At 39.4% G+C, this 20577-nt stretch overlaps 1 protein-coding gene across 1 annotated transcript; it reads right to left on the bottom strand.

Moving 5' to 3' along the window:
• Positions 1-9516: 9516 nt before the first annotated feature.
• Positions 9517-14657, bottom strand: LOC120952901 (uncharacterized protein K02A2.6-like). The gene is made up of 2 exons (XM_049610878.1): positions 14228-14657; positions 9517-13755 (listed from the first exon to the last, which is right to left on the bottom strand). Exon 2 carries the CDS (start codon positions 13751-13753, stop codon positions 9803-9805), a length of 3951 nt encoding a protein of 1316 aa, XP_049466835.1. The 5' UTR covers positions 13754-13755; positions 14228-14657; the 3' UTR covers positions 9517-9802.
• Positions 14658-20577: the final 5920 nt, after the last annotated feature.

Genomic DNA, 20577 nt, shown 5'->3' with positions numbered 1-20577 from the left:
GTTCCTTGAGCGGCGAAGGTTTATACATAACATTGTGCGGTATGGCTGGCAACACGGCTCTTAAACACAAATTGACCGTTGCGAAAAATTGATCGGCGGAAGAAATCTTTCCACACAATAGTTTTGTTATTTATAGATTGCTGCAATGGCTTAATTTTACTGTGAATTTCTACGTCTAATTTATGTTTCAAAAAACAGCTGCCGGGAATGATTACACGGAAACAGGTAATTTAAGCAGTAATGGTGGCGGAATCAGTCACTGGATCGGAGTAGGTACTGTATTGGATCGAAAACTGGGACAGATCAAGGATCTGTTCCATGATAGAGGTACATTAAGGTACAATATTATAACCACAGTAAAAAAGGGAGCAGTATCTCGACCCATTCCAGGAACGGTACGGATTCAGACTCATTTCCATGGCATATCGGTTCAAGATCAACTATAGGAGAGGTTTGAGGATCAGTACCAGGGTAGAAATGATTTCTGAATTAGTTCCAGCAATTGTATAGGGGTGGTACAAATTCCAGGTTCGATACGAGTTATGTTCGGTACGATGGCTAGAACTATTAAGGATTGGGAATCAGTTTCAGAAGCGGTATGGACTCAGTATCAGTTCCAATATGGATTCTGGACCATTTTCATAATCTGAACCTAAGTTTGCTCAGTGCCGGTATTAGCTTCATTAACGTCTTTGGTCTTGGTTTAAAATTTGTCTCTCTTTTTCTGCCACGTGGATTGCAGGGGCATCGGAGAATTCAATTTGTTTTAAATATCTTTACCTTTCATAGTAAAGCCTCCGAAATTAGTTCGCGAAGTCCTGTTATCCAGTTAAATTATAGTGCCGATTATCTGACTCGATTGCGTGAGAAAAGTCTCAAAAACTCTGTGTTGGTATTATGATGCGAGTTTGACAGTTCAATTGCTTCTCGTTTGACATACCAAACTTAACGAAGCAGTTTGACGGGCGTTTGCATTACCTGACTCAAAAGAAGACCGGTTTTTATCAAACGTTTTGCCGTTAGGTCGAAGTGACGGAAAGTGAGTTGATAAATTGTGCATTGTTATCCCAAGTGCCACAAATCCACTAAACGACCACTAAACGGCTTCTAAACGACTCAAGTTCTCTACCTAAACGGAATATAGAAAGACTTCGTTTAGCAGACGGCAAACGACTCATGCATTCTAAAAATAGCAAAAAAGCTGGTGGCGCTCTCTGTTGGTGGGATACCCCAACCAGTGGAGCTTCATGGCTTGGAGGAGAGCTTTCTCATTTCCTCTGTACTGTTATATGGTTTCGCATTGAAGTTATGCATCGCTAGAACTAGAACGGCGATACTGTTGTTTAAATACGAAACTCCAATGGACACCACCAGCACTGAAGCAAGTGAGATTTTAGTAATGGTCGTTGGTGTTGATACCCACGTATCTTGACCACACGACCATTCATATAGATTTTTGCTCAGAAAGTTAGAAGGCTATTTAGGTAATGATAAGAAGAAACTTGTCGAAACACCACATTGCAAGAAAAGGATAGCAATATAATGATGAGTTGTAATACGCCATCTATTGATCAAACCAATGAAGCTGTGGAACTTTCATTTTTTTTTCTATGGATATTCAATTTTCCAGTCGTTTAAGCTTAATCTGTGGCGCTTGGGATCAATATCTGGAACAAATTACGCAAAATGTAAGTACAAAAAAAAAAATCGAAATGATATTATGCAGTGAAAATAATGTGAATAACACACCGATTTTTTTTATGTTATATAGGACAACTGGTGAAGCACGTACTACTAGAGTACAATACCAGCAGTTGGTTACGCTGCTAGAAGAGGTACCCGAAATAGCACGAGGGCTATTTAAGGGAGACCAAAAAAGCTTCTGGACTAAAGTGGAGTCCAATAACCAATAACTCGCCAGTGCGACCTGGAAGCGGGTACGTTTTTATATTTCTTATTGTAATATATACGCGTGCTTATGTTGGTATTAATATGTGATACCATTGTTCTCTTTTCTGTCACTCTCTCGAGACGCTTTTATTGGGCACTACTGCCATTATTTTTTTTTTTTTATCGTCGCCAACATGCCGTTGATGGCATGTTGTATGGCAAGGCATGGGATGCACCTGGCAAATTAATATACAAGGGAGCGCCGTTTATCCGGGTACCTTTTATCCGGCTTTCCGTTTATCCGTGCTGTTGAGAAATGATAGTTCAATACAAAAGTGACATTGGGTTATGAGGAGGATATTTGAAAAAGCGGTTATAAGAGCACATTGTCATAACAAAAAACACTGTAATTCATGGCAAATTTTAAAAATTCTCTTTTGAAAAACATGAAGTTAATAAAAACTGGGTTATTTTTATTCAAAATAAGAAAAATTTCCAAAAAATCACCATGAATTGGTGATAAAATATATCATTTGACTCATTATCCGTGTTATTCGCTTATCCGGGCGAAGTCAAGTCCCCAGAAACCCGGATAAACGGCGCTCCACTGTACTACAATTTATTGTTTTATATTTCAGGTTTGGTTTGATTATAAATGTGCGGTGAAAAGGAAGCTGCGGGACAATAAAAAATCCCTTAATGCTACTGGAGGTGGGCCATTCGCCCAAAAGCCATTAAATGACTTAGAGGAAAGAGTGGCAAATTTCTGTAATTTGCATCTAACATTAGTAGGGAATTCAGGAAACTGTCATGGACTGAAAAATAATACGATTAATAATGAAAATCCACCTCCTGAACCAAGTATTCATATAGGGTAAACGTACCTATAGTGGTGGTATTTTTTCAGTCTTTTGCTATGCTATGCTCATTTGTTACTCATCGCGCTGATGCACGTTTGAAACCTCCCAAGTGACATTTTCGAGCAGATTGTTAGCGTTTTTCGAGTTGCTGGAAGCTTAAAGAGCAGGCTTAAAACTGGCTTAAAGAGCAAGCGATATTCCAGAGTTTAAGCTTATTATAACAGTTGAAACGTCAGAGTGAAGCGCTTTTTTTGGTGCCATTTTAAGAATTGTCATCACGTTGTGCACAAGCTACCGACCCAAAACAAAACATGCGTAATCTTCAATCCGTATCAAACAAAAAGTTTATTATAAAACACTCTCTCACGTTGTTTTGTTATTTCCCCTGCGTTTCTCCGCTATTCGGATACTCCTGGATAGATCGTGTATTTCTTCTTACTCAGTGTTTTGGTTGTTGAACACCGAGGACGAAACTGCAAGCTTCTTGTTTGTCCGGCTTCTACCGAAGTTCTGACATAAACATCAACGCTTCAACACATCGTTGTTCACTCACACATCCATGTTTTCAAGCGTTTATATGAGGCAATGGGTTAAATCGAGCTGTTCACAAGGAGTTTAAGCTAAAATTGTAGAACAGTTGTCACCTGGGCTGGTACTTGAAAAATGTAACATGCGTTGGGTATTCAAAATTTTATCCGTTAAAATTTAATGTTCATAATAAGTAGAAAATGTCAGTTGTGTGGATTCCGAGAATTGCTCGTCAAAGAAAATCATTTAAATTTGAAATTGAATCTCGCTGTCAGTGGTTAAAGTTTTAAAAAAATTATCGTTAAAATAATTGATCAAATTTAAATTGTCGCGTCAGTGCAGTCTCAACAGTGCTCCTGCCGAAATCTGAAAACATAGTCTGGCCACTCTGGCCCGCAGGGCAAAAGCTCGCTCGAAAGGTCAAAAACCGTGGCAAAACGTCAAAAATGACCGTCGCAAGCGCTTCCAAATCGTTGCGATTTTCCCTCGCTGGCGACGTCGTTTTTAAGTACTTCTGACGTCGGTTTTGACGTTTTGCGACGGTTTTACGACGGTGGCCGCCTTACCGTCCAAATAGACATACAGTGACAACGTCGCGCGCGACGACTTCGCCTTGACTTCGACTTTTAACTCAGTTATGTTTCGAGTTTTAACCTACCGAAAACTACCGATAAAATTTATTATGCGCCTACCAAAAACCGCCAAAATAATCTGGCCACACTGTTTGACAGTGGGGAGAATTCACAGACAGAAAAAAAATAATTTATTTTTTCATAAATAGGCTGTTTTGCTCCGTATTCCCTTTGTTTGATCTCTTTCATGTGAATTTTGATTGTTTATTTTCTCTTTTTGTTTGTGTGCTATATCGTTGCTTCATGTGGCCACCGCTTACCCGGCGCTCTAGCACCAATCGAACACGACATCGAACATGAAAAATGTATGGGATTTGACATGTTTGTCTTGTTTGTTTGTTTGTGTCTGACAGTGCACCTCCAAGGTGGATTAACCTTTAAGTTGGCAACCGGATACCCGGGTATTTTTTTTATTTTATTTTGATTTTTTTTTTTAACTTTACCACATAAGTTGGCAACCAGCATACCCGGGTATTCCATACATTTTGTATGGAAAATGACGTTTCTCTTCTTCCTCTTTCCGTATTGTGCTTATTTTCGAGTCAAATTCAAGCGATTCCAAATTTCAGTTTGACCGTTATTTTTATAATAAAATGAATAAACTATATGAATAAATGAAATAGAAGACAATATATGGTCGGCATTACTTGCTTACAGCATTAAAATATAAAAGCATTGTTTACCTATGAAAATCGTTAATTTTTTGTATCAAAACGTGTGGAATACCCGGGTATGCCGGTTGCCAACTTACGTGTGTAAATCTGGTTGCCAACTCTACGGTTAAAAATATCAGGTGGTGGATTAGGGCCTTTGGGGGGGTCGCCATAGTTGAGGGACTTTACGTCATTTTAGAACCGTTGACCATTGGTTTCCGCACACAAAGCTTAGCAAATATAACAGATTTCTTTGTTATTATGTGCATTTTAGTGTGTCTATTGATTTTATCGAAAAAACGTAATATATTAACAAAAGATTTGATGATTTGTTTATGTACGAAATTTAAAATCATGTGAGTAAGAGTTCTAGTCTCGCGTAAATTGTCCATGCGGCTCGTCGATAATAAGGAATCAATGTGAAAATTGAAAAAATAATGGTTTTCTTAATTTTTATCTCAAGAAATGTAGAAAACACAATGAATTATGGAATAAATTCACGGAATAAAACAAAATAACAAACTTTAATCCATGTTCTAATGTTCAATAAGAACTCGCAAAGTCCAAAATATATTTTTAAAGAATATTTAATCGAAAAAATTGGGTAGATAAATTATATGAACAAATTTAATTAATGTAAACAAAGTTTGAATCCTGGGGACCTTACGTCAAGTGACGAATTGTCAAAATGCACTAGAGTCCACCACCTGATATTTTTAAATCCACCTTGCCCCCAAAGGCCCTAATCCACCACCTGATATTTTTAATCCACCTCGGTGAAGGACCCGCGGCCAAAGCTAGACATTCCAATTTGCTTTTGACAGCAGAGTGACCAGAATATCTGAACCTATATATCTGTATTCCTACCAATTTTTTATATGCCTGCCGATTCACAGATGACCGCAATAAAACTACCGATTTTCCATTTATCCTACCGAAATCACAGAAATTTTATTTTTCAGTCTTTTGCTATGCTATGCTCATTTGTTACTCATCGCGCTGATGCACGTTTGAAACCTGGTACTTGAAAAATGTAACATGCGTTGGGTATTCAAAATTTTATCCGTTAAAATTTAATGTTCATAATAAGTAGAAAATGTCAGTTGTGTGGATTCCGAGAATTGCTCGTCAAAGAAAATCATTTAAATTTGAAATTGAATCTCGCTGTCAGTGGTTAAAGTTTTAAAAAAATTATCGTTAAAATAATTGATCAAATTTAAATTGTCGCGTCAGTGCAGTCTCAACAGTGCTCCTGCCGAAATCTGAAAACATAGTCTGGCCACTCTGGCCCGCAGGGCAAAAGCTCGTTCGAAAGGTCAAAAACCGTGGCAAAACGTCAAAAATGACCGTCGCAAGCGCTTCCAAATCGTTGCGATTTTCCCTCGCTGGCGACGTCGTTTTTAAGTACTTCTGACGTCGGTTTTGACGTTTTGCGACGGTTTTACGACGGTGGCCGCCTTACCGTCCAAATAGACATACAGTGACAACGTCGCGCGCGACGACTTCGCCTTGACTTCGACTTTTAACTCAGTTATGTTTCGAGTTTTAACCTACCGAAAACTACCGATAAAATTTTTTATGCGCCTACCAAAAACCGCCAAAATAATCTGGCCACACTGTTTGACAGTGGGGAGAATTCACAGACAGAAAAAAATAATTTATTTTTTCATAAATAGGCTGTTTTGCTCCGTATTCCCTTTGTTTGATCTCTTTCATGTGAATTTTGATTGTTTATTTTCTCTTTTTGTTTGTGTGCTATATCGTTGCTTCATGTGGCCACCGCTTACCCGGCGCTCTAGCACCAATCGAACACGACATCGAACATGAAAAATGTATGGGATTTGACATGTTTGTCTTGTTTGTTTGTTTGTGTCTGACAGTGCACCTCCAAGGTGGATTAACCTTTAAGTTGGCAACCGGATACCCGGGTATTTTTTTTATTTTATTTTGATTTTTTTTTTTAACTTTACCACATAAGTTGGCAACCAGCATACCCGGGTATTCCATACATTTTGTATGGAAAATGACGTTTCTCTTCTTCCTCTTTCCGTATTGTGCTTATTTTCGAGTCAAATTCAAGCGATTCCAAATTTCAGTTTGACCGTTATTTTTATAATAAAATGAATAAACTATATGAATAAATGAAATAGAAGACAATATATGGTCGGCATTACTTGCTTACAGCATTAAAATATAAAAGCATTGTTTACCTATGAAAATCGTTAATTTTTTGTATCAAAACGTGTGGAATACCCGGGTATGCCGGTTGCCAACTTACGTGTGTAAATCTGGTTGCCAACTCTACGGTTAAAAATATCAGGTGGTGGATTAGGGCCTTTGGGGGGGTCGCCATAGTTGAGGGACTTTACGTCATTTTAGAACCGTTGACCATTGGTTTCCGCACACAAAGCTTAGCAAATATAACAGATTTCTTTGTTATTATGTGCATTTTAGTGTGTCTATTGATTTTATCGAAAAAACGTAATATATTAACAAAAGATTTGATGATTTGTTTATGCACGAAATTTAAAATCATGCTAGCATGAGTTCTAATCTCAAGTAAATTGTCCATGCGGCTCGTAGATAATGAGGAATTAAGGTAAAAATTGAAAAAAAAAAAATGATTTCTTAATTTTTATCATCAAAAATGTCGAAAACACAAAGAATTCTAGAATAAATTCACAGAATAACACAAAATAACACACTTTAATGTATGTTTTAATGTTGCATAAGAAATACTCACATAGTTCAAAATATATTTTTAAAGAATATTTATTCGAAAAAATGGGGTAGATAAATTATATGAACAAATTTAATTAATGTAAACAAAGTTTAAATCCTGGGGACCTTACATCAAGTGACGAATTGTCAAAATGCACTAGAGTCCACCACCTGATATTTTTAAATCCACCTTGGTCCTTCCTGTGTTTTCCATCTGTCAAACGACGAACCTCGAACCACTGAGCGAAGGTACGCACTTCCCCGTACACGCAATACGAAGGTATCGTCGAAGTAGAAAAAGAAATCGATCGATCGCGTAGGTGGCAACCAGAAATTACCGAATCTACGGTTGTGCGGGGAGAGTGTGGGGCAGGGACAGGCAAAGTATGGTCGCCCGTATGGTCGTATACGTGTACGGAGTGAGTTGTGAGAAGGGTTGTTGGTGGGTATCGTTGCGAATGTGGTATTCCCCCCCCTCCCCTCCCGCATTGTAACGCTCCCAGCCACCCGACGTGACACGTCGGTTCGTTTCCGTTGGGTGTGTGCGTGCGTGCGTGTATGTGACCCTGGCGTGAAGGAAGTGAAATGAGCGGTTTAACCCAGCCGTGTGTGCGTCCCTCCACCTAAAACGTTTCGCAAGTGGTTTTGAAGTCAGTGTATGTGTGTGTGTGTGTGTGTAAAAGTCGATGGGGGTGGAGATGGTGGACGGTTTTGGGACAGTGCAACAGGTTGATGGAAAGTGCACGAAAATTAAATAAGCTGAGTGCGTGCTTGGCGCGGGGTTAGCTTAGCTCGTCTCGTGCGAGTAAACTGGAAACGCATGGCACGGCTCTGTTGCGCGTGCTTGAATTTCTGTGTGCTAAAAATGCAATTACTTTTACAACAAACCCTGTCCCAGCAAGCGTAGAGAAGAGAAGCAGCATACCCCGTAAAAGGAAAACGCAGTTTGCGCGGTCTTCCCCGACCAACACCAACACAACGCACTTGGTCACGCATACGCACTTTGCGCAACGACGGCGCGATATGGACGGACCAAACGAGCCACTGTTTGTTTGCGTCTGTGTTCAAATAATCGCTGCGTATGGCTGCGTGTGCAAAGAAACAGCGACGACTGCAAGAAGAAAAAAAGGACACGGCAGCAGCGCCCTGCGTATTGGTAGCTGTCGCATCGCTCTGTGTGTATTCGGCCCTGCGTATTACCTGTGCGCCTACGCGCTGCGCACCACAAAACTCGTCGCAATAAGCCGTGGTCCGGTAGTGTGCGTGCGCCGTATGTCATTGAAGCGGCACCAATGTTTTTCGCGTACAGTCCACCACTACACAGAGCCAGAGACAGAGAAAAAACACTACACCTCTCTCGCTCTCGCGCTCTGCCTTCTTCTACCTGTGCGCACAGTACCGGCGAAGGTTGCTTTGGTTGTTTTTTCTTTGTTTCTTCCCATATTTGTGTCATCGCGTGGTGCGGTCGGGCGCGCACTTCGCTCCAGCAGTCAGTTTGTATCGGAGCTTACACACATCCTTATCGTGGCACGCATGGCCATTATCGTTGTTACGGCCATGTTTCATCCAAATGAAGCCATCTTGCACTATTTGAATGGCCTTGAAATTTGATGTTGAATTTTGTTACCATCTATTATCGTTGTTCCGGCCATGTTTCATCCAAATAAAGCCATCTTGTACTATTTCAATGCCTTGAAATTTGATGTTGAATTTTGTTGCCATCTATTATCGTTGTTACGGCCATGTTTCATCCAAATGAAGCCATCTTGCACTAATTCAATGGCCTTGAAATTTGATGTTGAATTTTGTTGCCATCTATTACCGTTGTTACGGCCATGTTTCATCCATATAAAGCCATCTTGCACTATTTGAATGGCCTTGAAATTTGATGTCGAATTTTGTTGCCATCTATTATCGTTGTTACGGCCATGTTTCATCCAAATGAAGCCATCTTGCACTATTTGAATGGCCTTGAAATTTGATGTTGAATTTTGTTACCATCTATTATCGTTGTTACGGCCATGTTTCATCCAAATAAAGCCATCTTGTACTATTTCAATGCCTTGAAATTTGATGTTGAATTTTGTTACCATCTATTATCGTTGTTCCGGCCATGTTTCATCCAAATAAAGCCATCTTGTACTATTTCAATGCCTTGAAATTTGATGTTGAATTTTGTTGCCATCTATTATCGTTGTTACGGCCATGTTTCATCCAAATGAAGCCATCTTGCACTAATTCTGTGGTATTCTACTTTGCTCCGCTTCGCTTGATGTCCTCGTACCAACTCAACCTGTCGTATCCTGTTTGCCGTGCAATAGGGATGGTGCACCTCGCACCGGATTATCATTCCGTGTCGCCATCCCATCCGGACTTGTCATCCCTGTTTGTCATCATGGCTTAGTGATGGGCATGCTTGTTTGCCATACCACATCACTCCTTTTTTTGTTTGTTTTTATTCCCATTGGATTCCCATATACCATTACCTATGAGTGCAATTTAATTTCTAAATAAATTCCTATTCTCTTACATAATCTGTCAACCTAGCTGGTGGATTTCTCTTTCTCTGACAATGCGTTATGTCCTTACTCAATGTTTCCCCCGATGTTTGCGCTTCCTGTGTTCCCGATTCCTTATCAACCAATTTCTCAATTTTCTTTAAGTGGGCTACATTTCTCTTATAGCATCTGCTCGTTTCTTGGTCCTCAATCGTTACCCTTGATCCATCTTTTCCTATCACCACAAACTCCTTTGGGTTGAAGTTTGTTTGCAGTTTGTTACCCGGGAGCATATTTTGCGCTAGCACTATATCTCCTTCTGAGATGGACGATTTGCGTGCTCGTCTCCTTTCATCTTCGTTTGTTTTTCCTTTCCATTTCCGCGTTTGGTCTTGATCCCTTATTTCCTCTCTTATTACGGCGGTCTCTATATCTTCCAATGCCGGTATTTTTGAACGAATGGTTTTTCCGTATAATAGCTCGGTAGGTGTTTTCCCTGTTGTGGAGTGCGGTGTTGTGTAGTACATCATAAGATATTCTTCTAAGTCCTTTTTCCAATCCCTTCCTAAACCTGCACTTATCTTTAGTCTTTTTAACAACGATCGATTTTGGCGTTCAACTAGACCGTTTTCTTGAGGCCAGTACGGGGTGGAATGATTTAGATGTATGCCATGCTCTCGGCTGTACGATTCAAATTCCGTTCCGACCAGTTGTTTCGCGTTATCTAATGTTATAGTTCTCGGGAACCCTAGTCGCGTAAATATTTTTGCCAACTTCCCTACCGTATCTTTGGCTGTTATTCTGGTCATTATTTCCACTTCTTTGTACCTACTAAAATAATCTACGAGTACCAATAAATATGAACCACACGGTAATGGCCCTAGGAAATCAAGTGCAACGTCGACCCACGGTCTTAAGGGTAACGAGCGTCGTGTCATTGGTTCTGGCTTTCCCGGGTTTTCTACCAGACGACATCCCTCGCATCCAACAACGTGTTTTGCAACCTCTCGATCCATTCCGGGCCACCAAACTCTATTCCTTAATCGGCGTTTCATGACGGACTCCCCCGGGTGTCCCTCGTGGGCTAGCTCTAACATCCTTGGCCGTAGCGCTTTCGGTACAACTAGTTTGTTACCCCTAATAATCATATCCCCCGCCATACCTAGCTCTTCTTTGAAAGGGGCATATGGTTTGGTTTCTACCTCGTTCCAGCTACCAGATTGGAGGCTATCTCTAACCTTCAATAATTCTTCATCTATCTTGGCAGCGTCTTCTAACTCCTGTACGTCTATGGCTGCCGATTCCATTATGGCCCATATCATATGTTTATTTTCCTGCTCGAATGGAATTCCCTCTTTATTATCCACCAATTGCGATAATGGATCCGCTATATTATTTGAGCCTTTCCTGTATTTTACCACGTAATTGAAAGACTGCAATCTCAACAGCCATCTTTCAATACGGGCACATGGACGTGATGAGGGCTTAAAAATGACTTCTAACGGTTTATGGTCCGTTTCCAATTCAAAGATACGTCCTAGCAAGTACGGAGCAAACCTCTCTACCGCCCAAACCAATGCCAAAGCTTCTTTCTCTGTCTGGCAGTAACGCTGTTCAGTATCTGTCAAACTCTTACTAGCATACGCTATTGGTCTAGGTAGATCGTCTTGTGAGCCCTCGAATTGAACTAGTACTGCACCTAATGCAACCGGCGAAGCGTCAGCGATAACTCTTGTTCTCATGGAATTATCAAAAAAATGTAAGAGTTTTACGTCCGCCACCATTGTTTTCAATTTCTCGAATGCTCCTTTTTGACTATTCCCCCATTCGAACTTGATTCCTTTATGTGTTAACTCGCGTAGTGGTGCCGTTATTGTTGCCAGGTTTGGCAGAAATCTTCCTAAATATGTTATTAGGCCTAAAAAACTTCGAACTTCTTCTGCGGAAGAAGGTGCCCGAAATTTTCGCAACGCCTCAATTTTTCCTTCTGTGGGTTCGATGCCGTGACTCGAAATTCTATGCCCTAGAAATTCGATCACCGGTACTTTAAATACGCATTTTTCCTGATTTAATAATATGCCCTGTTTCCGTATCTCGTCCAGAACCGCTCGTAGGGCCTCATCATGTTCCCTCTCAGATTTTCCGAAAACCAAAATATCGTCAATGTAATTGACTGCATTTGAACTGCATTTTGCTAACACCTGCTCCATAATTTTCTGAAAAACCTCCGGTGCTATCACAATACCAAACATGAGTCGTTTGTACCTGAATAGGCCCATATGGGTTATGAATGTTGTTATGTACCTACATTTCTCATCCAGTTCCACCTGGTGAAATGCATCCTTTATGTCTAATCTACTAAAGATTTTAGCCGATGTAAATCTAGGCAAAAAATCTTCTATTGTAGGCATAAAATGCCTTTCTCTTACAATCGCTGCGTTTGCTCTACGCATGTCAACACATAGTCTTAGATCTCCGTTATCTTTTACGATCGGTACTAGTGGTGAAACCCATTCACAGCCTCCCTCCACCGGTTCTATAATATCTTTTTCAAGCAGATACTTAATCTTCTCCTCTATCTTATCTAACAGTGCTATTGGTGGGCGTCGCGGATGTTGGCATACGGGTTGTACATCGCAGTCAATAGGTATTTTTACCTTTAGCCCTTTTATCTTCGGGAAAACGTTCCGTTCACTATGCTCTATAGCCTTAACCCCGTGTGTGCTCGGCAACCCTATAAATAACACTCCTAACTCCTTAGCCGTAATTCGACCTAGTAGCGACTGTTGGCTTCCTTTTATAACATAAAATGAAGCTGGCTTGCATATCCGTCTCCCCTCATCCTCAATTTCAACCGACGCCTCAAATTTGCCTAATACCGTTAACGGCTTAGCCTTTTCTCCATATGGTAAAAATATCTCCTTGCACTCTGTTAGATTTACCCCTCTTTCTATAACATTTCTTCTGAGATATTCCCATGCTTTCTCGCTTATTATGTTTTTGTTGCATCCCGAATCAACTAAAACATGCAGCATCACACCTCTCACTTTAATCCACAGCATCTCTCCCCCATCGCTGATGTTGTAGATGAAATTTTCTGTGCTTGATTTTCCTTCTTCTTCTTCTTCAGTCCGGTTTTCGATAGCCCTAACTCTTTCCTGTCGGTAACGTTTCGCCCCATTATTGTCATTTCCTCCTTGCCTTTTGGTGGATCCAGGTGTGCGGCACTGCGAACCAAAATGTCCGACCTTCTTACATTTATAGCACTCCTTATTACGTGCAGGACATTTTGGATCAGCCGCCAAATGATCCTTTTTCCCGCATCTGAAACACTCTCTCTTGGCCGGAACCACACGGTTAACCTGTTCGCTTGCATTATAGTCCCTTGTTTCGACTTTTCCTGGTGCAAGTATTTCTCGTGCCTGCCTTTTAACTGATTCGTACGAGCTAACTACTTGAATCATTTGTTCTACATTCATCGCTTTATGTTGTAACAATTTTTCTTTTAGTTCATTTGGCGCGAATAATATTACTTTATCGATGACACTATTCGCTCTAGCTTCCTCTTCAGTCTTGCCGAAACAACACTTTTGGGCCAAACTTTGACACCTGAACGTGAACTGTTCAATCGTTTCACCCTGCTCCGGCTTTAGTGTCCAGAATTGATTCCGTTCAAAAACCTCGTGCTGCTTGGGACAAAAGTATTCGTCCAACTTTTGAATAGCCACATTATAAGGATCAATACCTTGGCTCGCGTCTTCCTTTACATCCGCGCCTGGTATAGTGGCAAAGATTTCCTGCACATCTGGTCCCGCCCTTGCCAAGAAAATGTTTCGTATCTTAGTTCTGTTCTTCTCTTCGGTTGCCGCAATGATGAAGTCAAAATTTCTTTTGTACTTAACCCATTCGCTTCTGATAGAATTCCGATCCATCGACCTAAAAAGGAAATGAGAAATGTTCCAAGTGTCCATTCCTTGAAACCATTATACATTATTAGCACATGTGCTCATTCTTTTGTTCGTCCACCCATTTTGTTTTTTTTTTCTAAACCCATCTGACCCTTTCTCCATTTTCTTTTCTGTTCTCCGACAGATTCTTTTTTTTTTCGTGTAGTTTGCGCTCCGGCAAGAAATCATATTTCTAATAAATGCTCTCCGGCATTCCTTGTTAGCTAGCGATCCACGCAGTTTCAAGTGTGTTTTTTTTCTCCGGCATTCATTGTTTGCTTGCGATCCACGCATTTGCATGTGTATGCTTCTAACTCGTGCACTCCGGCTTTCATTTCATGTCTTGCGATCCACGCATTTGCATGTGTGTGTGTTTCTAAGCATGCCCTCCGGCGACCCTTTCTTTCTGATCATTCGCTCTCCTGCAGATGATCATAACACATAAACTAGGACACAGTTACACTTTGGACATTCACAACTACTACATTTATTATTAACCTTTGGTTTTTTTCCTTTCTTTCCACAATTTCACTCAATCACTTTCTTTTGTTCACCGTTTTAACCTCGTCGCCAGTTGTGGTATTCTACTTTGCTCCGCTTCGCTTGATGTCCTCGTACCAACTCAACCTGTCGTATCCTGTTTGCCGTGCAATAGGGATGGTGCACCTCGCACCGGATTATCATTCCGTGTCGCCATCCCATCCGGACTTGTCATCCCTGTTTGTCATCATGGCTTAGTGATGGGCATGCTTGTTTGCCATACCACAAATTCAATGGCCTTGAAATTTGATGTTGAGTTTTGTTGCCATCTATTATCGTTGTTACGGCCATGTTACATTCAAATAAAGGCATCTTGCACTAATTCATTGGCTTTGAAATTTGATGTTGAATTTTGTTGCCATCTATTATCGTTGTTACGGCCATGTTTCATCCAAATGAAGCCATCTTGCACTATTTGAATGGCCTTGAAATTTGATGTTGAATTTTGTTGCCATCTATTATCGTTGTTACGGCCATGTTTCATCCAAATGAAGCCATCTTGCACTATTTGAATGGCCTTGAAATTTGATGTTGAATTTTGTTGCCATCTATTATCGTTGTTAACGTACTTAACAACATGCCCGTCATGGGTTCAAGCCCCGAATAGACCGTGCTCCCAGACGTAGGACTGACTATCCTGCTATGGTAACAATAAGTCACTGAAAGCCAAGCTCACTTCACTAGTGGGTACTTGGCAGGCCCTTGACCGACAGTGGTTGTTGTGCAAAAGAAAAAAAAAAATATCGTTGTTACGGCCATGTTACATCCAAATAAAGGCATCTTGCACTATTTCAATGGCCTTGAAATTTAATGTTGAGTTTTGTTGCCATCTATTGTCGTTGTTACGGCCATGTTATATCTTAATGAAGTCATATTGCACTATTTGAATTGCCTTGAAATTTGATGTTGAGTTTTGTTGCCATCTATTATCGTTGTTACGGCCATGTTTCATCCAAATGAAGCCATATTGCACTATTTCAATGGCCTTGAAATTTGATGTTGAGTTTTGTTGCCATCTATTATCGTTGTTACGGCCATGTTATATCCAAATGAAGTCATATTGCACTATTTGAATGGCCTTGAAATTTGATGTTGAATTTTGTTGCCATCTATTATCGTTGTTACGGCCATGTTTCATCCAAATGAAGCCATCTTGCACTATTTGAATGGCCTTGAAATTTGATGTTGAGTTTTGTTGCCATTTATTATCGTTGTTACGGCCATGTTTCATCCAAATGAAGCCATCTTGCACTATTTGAATGGCCTTGAAATTTGATGTTGAATTTTGTTGCCATCTATTATCGTTGTTACGGCCATGTTTCATCCAAATAAAGCCATCTTGCACTATTTGAATGGCCTTGAAATTTGATGTTGAATTGTGTTGCCATCTATTATCGTTATTACGGCCATGTTTCATCCAAATAAAGGCATCTTGCTCTAATTCAATGGCCTTGAAATGTGATGTGGAGTTTTTTTGCCATCTATTATCGTTGTGACGGCCATGTTTCATCCAAATGAAGCCATCTTGCACTATTTGAATGGCCTTGAAGTTTGATGTTTAGTTTTTTTACCATCTATTATCGTTGTTACGGCCATGTTATATCCAAATGAAGTCATATTGCACTATTTGAATGGCCTTGAAATTTTATGTTGAGTTTTTTTACCATCTATTATCGTTGTTACGGCCATGTTTCATCCAAATGAAGCCATCTTGCACTATTTGAATGGCCTTGAAATTTGATGTTGAGTTTTGTTGCCATCTATTATCGTTGTTACGGCCATGTTTCATCCAAATGAAGCCATCTTGCTCTAATTCATTGGCCTTGAAATTTGATGTTGAGTTTTGTTGCCATCTATTATCGTTGTTACGGCCATGTTTCATCCAAATAAAGGCATCTTGCTCTAATTCAATGGCCTTGAAATTTGATGTTGAGTTTTGTTGCCATCTATTATCGTTGTTACGGCCGTGTTTCATCCAAATGAAGCCATCTTGCACTATTTGAATGGCCTTGAAATTTGATGTTGAATTTTGTTGCCATCTATTATCGTTGTTACGGTTATGTTTCATCCAAATGAAGCCATCTTGCACTATTTGAATTTCCTTGAAATTTGATGTTGAGTTTTGTTGCCATTTATTATCGTTGTTACGGCCGTGTATCATCCAAATGAAGCCATCTTGCACTATTTGAATGGCCTTGAAATTTGATGTTGAGTTTTGTTGCCATCTATTATCGTTGTTACGGCCATGTTATATCCAAATGAAGTCATATTGCACTATTTGAATGGCCTTGAAATTTGATGTTGAATTTTGTTGCCATCTATTATCGTTGTTACGGCCATGTTTCATCCAAATGAAGCCATCTTGCACTATTTGAATGGCCTTGAAATTTGATGTTTAGTTTTTTACCATCTATTATCGTTGTTACGGCCATGTTTCATCCAAATGAAGCCATCTTGCACTATTTGAATGGCCTTGAAATTTGATGTTGAATTTTGTTGCCATCTATTATCGTTGTTACGGCCATGTTTCATCCAAATGAAGCCATCTTGCACTATTTGAATGGCCTTGAAATTTGATGTTGAGTTTTGTTGCCATCTATTATCGTTGTTACGGCCGTGTTTCATCCAAATGAAGTCATATTGCACTATTTGAATGGCCTTGAAATTTGATGTTGAATTTTGTTGCCATCTATTATCGTTGTTACGGCCATGTTTCATCCAAATGAAGCCATCTTGCACTATTTGAATGGCCTTGAAATTTGATGTTTAGTTTTTTACCATCTATTATCGTTGTTACGGCCATGTTTCATCCAAATGAAGCCATCTTGCACTATTTGAATGGCCTTGAAATTTGATGTTGAGTTTTGTTGCCATCTATTATCGTTGTTACGGCCATGTTTCACCCAAATGAAGCCATCTTGCACTATTTGAATGGCCTTGAAATTTGATGTTGAGTTTTGTTGCCATCTATTATCGTTGTTACGGCCATGTTTCATCCAAATGAAGCCATATTGCACTATTTCAATGGCCTTGAAATTTGATGTTTAGTTTTTTTGCCATCTATTATCGTTGTTACGGCCATGTTTCATCCAAATGAAGCCATCTTGCACTATTTGAATGGCCTTGAAATTTGATGTTGAATTTTGTTGCCATCTATTATCGTTGTTACGGCCATGTTTCATCCAAATGAAGGTATCTTGCACTAATTCATTGGCCTTGAAATTTGATGTTGAATTTTGTTGCCATCTATTATCGTTGTTACGGCCATGTTTCATCCAAATGAAGCCATCTTGCACTAATTCATTGGCCTTGAAATTTGATGTTGAATTTTGTTGCCATCTATTATCGTTGTTACGGCCATGTTTCATCCAAATGAAGCCATCTTGCACTATTTCAATGGCCTTGAAATTTGATGTTGAGTTTTGTTGCCATTTATTATCGTTGTTACGGCCATGTTTCATCCAAATGAAGCCATCTTGCACTATTTGAATGGCCTTGAAATTTGATGTTGAGTTTTGTTGCCATCTATTATCGTTGTTACGGCCATGTTTCATCCAAATGAAGCCATCTTGCACTATTTGAATGGCCTTGAAATTTGATGTTGAGTTTTGTTGCCATCTATTATCGTTGTTACGGCCGTGTATCATCCAAATGAAGCCATCTTGCACTATTTGAATGGCCTTGAAATTTGATGTTGAGTTTTTTTGCCATCTATTATCGTTGTTACGGCCATGTTTCATCCAAATAAAGGTATCTTGCACTAATTCATTGGCCTTGAAATTTGATGTTGAATTTTGTTGCCATCTATTATCGTTGTTACGGCCGTGTTTCATCCAAATGAAGCCATCTTGCACTAATTCATTGGCCTTGAAATTTGATGTTGAATTTTGTTGCCATCTATTATCGTTGTTACGGCCATGTTTCATCCAAATGAAGCCATCTTGCTCTAATTCAATGGCCTTGAAATTTGATGTTGAGTTTTTTTGCCATCTATTATCTTTGTTACGGCCATGTTTCATCCAAATGAAGCCATCTTGCACTATTTGAATGGCCTTGAAATTTGATGTTGAATTTTGTTGCCATCTATTATCGTTGTTACGGCCATGTTTCATCCAAATGAAGCCATCTTGCACTATTTGAATGGCCTTGAAATTTGATGTTGAATTTTGTTGCCATCTATTATCGTTGTTACGGTTATGTTTCATCCAAATGAAGCCATCTTGCACTATTTGAATGGCCTTGAAATTTGATGTTGAGTTTTTTTGCCATCTATTATCGTTGTTACGGCCATGTTTCATCCAAATGAAGCCATCTTGTACTATTTGAATGGCCTTGAAATTTGATGTTGAGTTTTTTTGCCATCTATTATCGTTGTTACGGCCATGTTTCTTCCAAATAAAGCCATCTTGCTCTATTTGAATGGCCTTGAAATTTGATGTTGAATTTTGTTGCCATCTATTATCGTTGTTACGGCCATGTTTCATCCAAATGAAGCCATCTTGCACTATTTGAATGGCCTTGAAATTTGATGTTGAGTTTTGTTGCCATCTATTATCGTTGTTACGGCCATGTTTCATCCAAATGAAGCCATATTGCACTCATTGAATGGCCTTGAAATTTGATGTTGAATTTTGTTGCCATCTATTATCGTTGTTACGGCCATGTTTCATCCAAATGAAGCCATTTTTCACAAATTCAATGGCCTTGAAATTTGATGTTGAATTTTGTTGCCATCTATTATCGTTGTTACGGCCATGTTTCATACAAATGAAGCCATCTTGCACTATTTGAATGTCCTTGAAATTTGATGTTGAATTTTGTTGCCATCTATTATCGCTGTTACGGCCGTGTTTCATCCAAATAAAGCCATCTTGCACTATTTGAATGGCCTTGAAATTTGATGTTGAGTTTTGTTGCCATCTATTATCGTTGTTACGGCCATGTTTTATCCAAATGAAGCCATATTGCAATATTTGAATGGCCTTTAAATTCGATGTTGAATTTTGTTGCCATCTATTATCGTTGTTACGGCCATGTTTCATCCAAATGAAGCCATCTTGCACTAATTCAATGGCCTTGAAATTTGATGTTGAATTTTGTTACCATCTATTACCGTTGTTACGGCCATGTTTCATCAAAATAAAGCCATATTGCACTATTGGAATGGCCTTGAAATTGGATGTTGAATTTTGTTGCCATCTATTATCGTTGTTACGGCCATGTTTCATCCAAATGAAGCCATCTTGCACTATTTGAATGGCCTTGAAATTTGATGTTGAGTTTTGTTGCCATCTATTATCGTTGTTACGGCCATGTTTCATCCAAATGAAGCCATCTTGCACTATTTGCATGGCCTTGAAATTTGATGTTGAATTTTGTTGCCATCTATTATCGTTGTTACGGCCATGTTTCATCCAAATAAAGGCATCTTGCTCTAATTCAATGGCCTTGAAATTTGATGTTGAGTTTTGTTGCCATCTATTATCGTTGTTACGGCCGTGTTTCATCCAAATGAAGCCATCTTGCACTATTTGAATGGCCTTGAAATTTGATGTTGAATTTTGTTGCCATCTATTAGCGTTGTTACGGCCATGTTTCATCCAAATGAAGCCATCTTGCACTATTTGAATGGCCTTGAAATTTGATGTTGAGTTTTGTTGCCATCTATTATCGTTGTTACGGCCATGTTTCATCCAAATGAAGCCATCTTGCACTATTTAAATGGCCTTGAAATTTGATGTTGAGTTTTGTTAACATCTATTATCGTTGTTACGGCCATGTTATATCCAAATGAAGGCATATTGCACTATTTGAATGGCCTTGAAATTTGATGTTGAATTTTGTTGCCATCTATTATCGTTGTTACGGCCATGTTTCATCCAAATGAAGCCATCTTGCACTATTTGAATGGCCTTGAAATTTGATGTTGAGTTTTTTGCCATTTATTGTTGTTGTTACGGCCATGTTTCATCCAAATAAAGCCATCTTGCACTATTTGAATGGCCTTGAAATTTGATGTTGAGTTTTGTTGCCATCTATTATCGTTGTTACGGCCATGTTTCATCCAAATGAAGCCATATTGCACTATTTCAATGGCCTTGAAATTTGATGTTGAGTTTTGTTGCCATTTATTATCGTTGTTACGGCCATGTTTCATCCAAATGAAGCCATCTTGCTCTAATTCAATGGCCTTGAAATGTGATGTGGAGTTTTTTTGCCATCTATTATCGTTGTGACGGCCATGTTTCATCCAAATGAAGCCATCTTGCACTATTTGAATGGCCTTGAAATTTGATGTTGAGTTTTGT

This window comes from Anopheles coluzzii, unplaced genomic scaffold (assembly GCF_943734685.1).
Source record: "Anopheles coluzzii unplaced genomic scaffold, AcolN3 scaffold_27_ctg1, whole genome shotgun sequence".
Classification (NCBI taxonomy): Eukaryota; Metazoa; Arthropoda; class Insecta; order Diptera; family Culicidae; genus Anopheles; species Anopheles coluzzii.
The sequence above is the reverse complement of the archived record's forward strand: the minus strand, read 5'-3'. Positions and strand labels throughout refer to the sequence as shown.

Coding starts and splice junctions, on each gene's coding strand:
- LOC120952901 (XM_049610878.1), bottom strand. CDS start 13,753: ATGGACACTTGGAACATTTCTCATTTCCTTTTTAGGTCGATGGATCGG.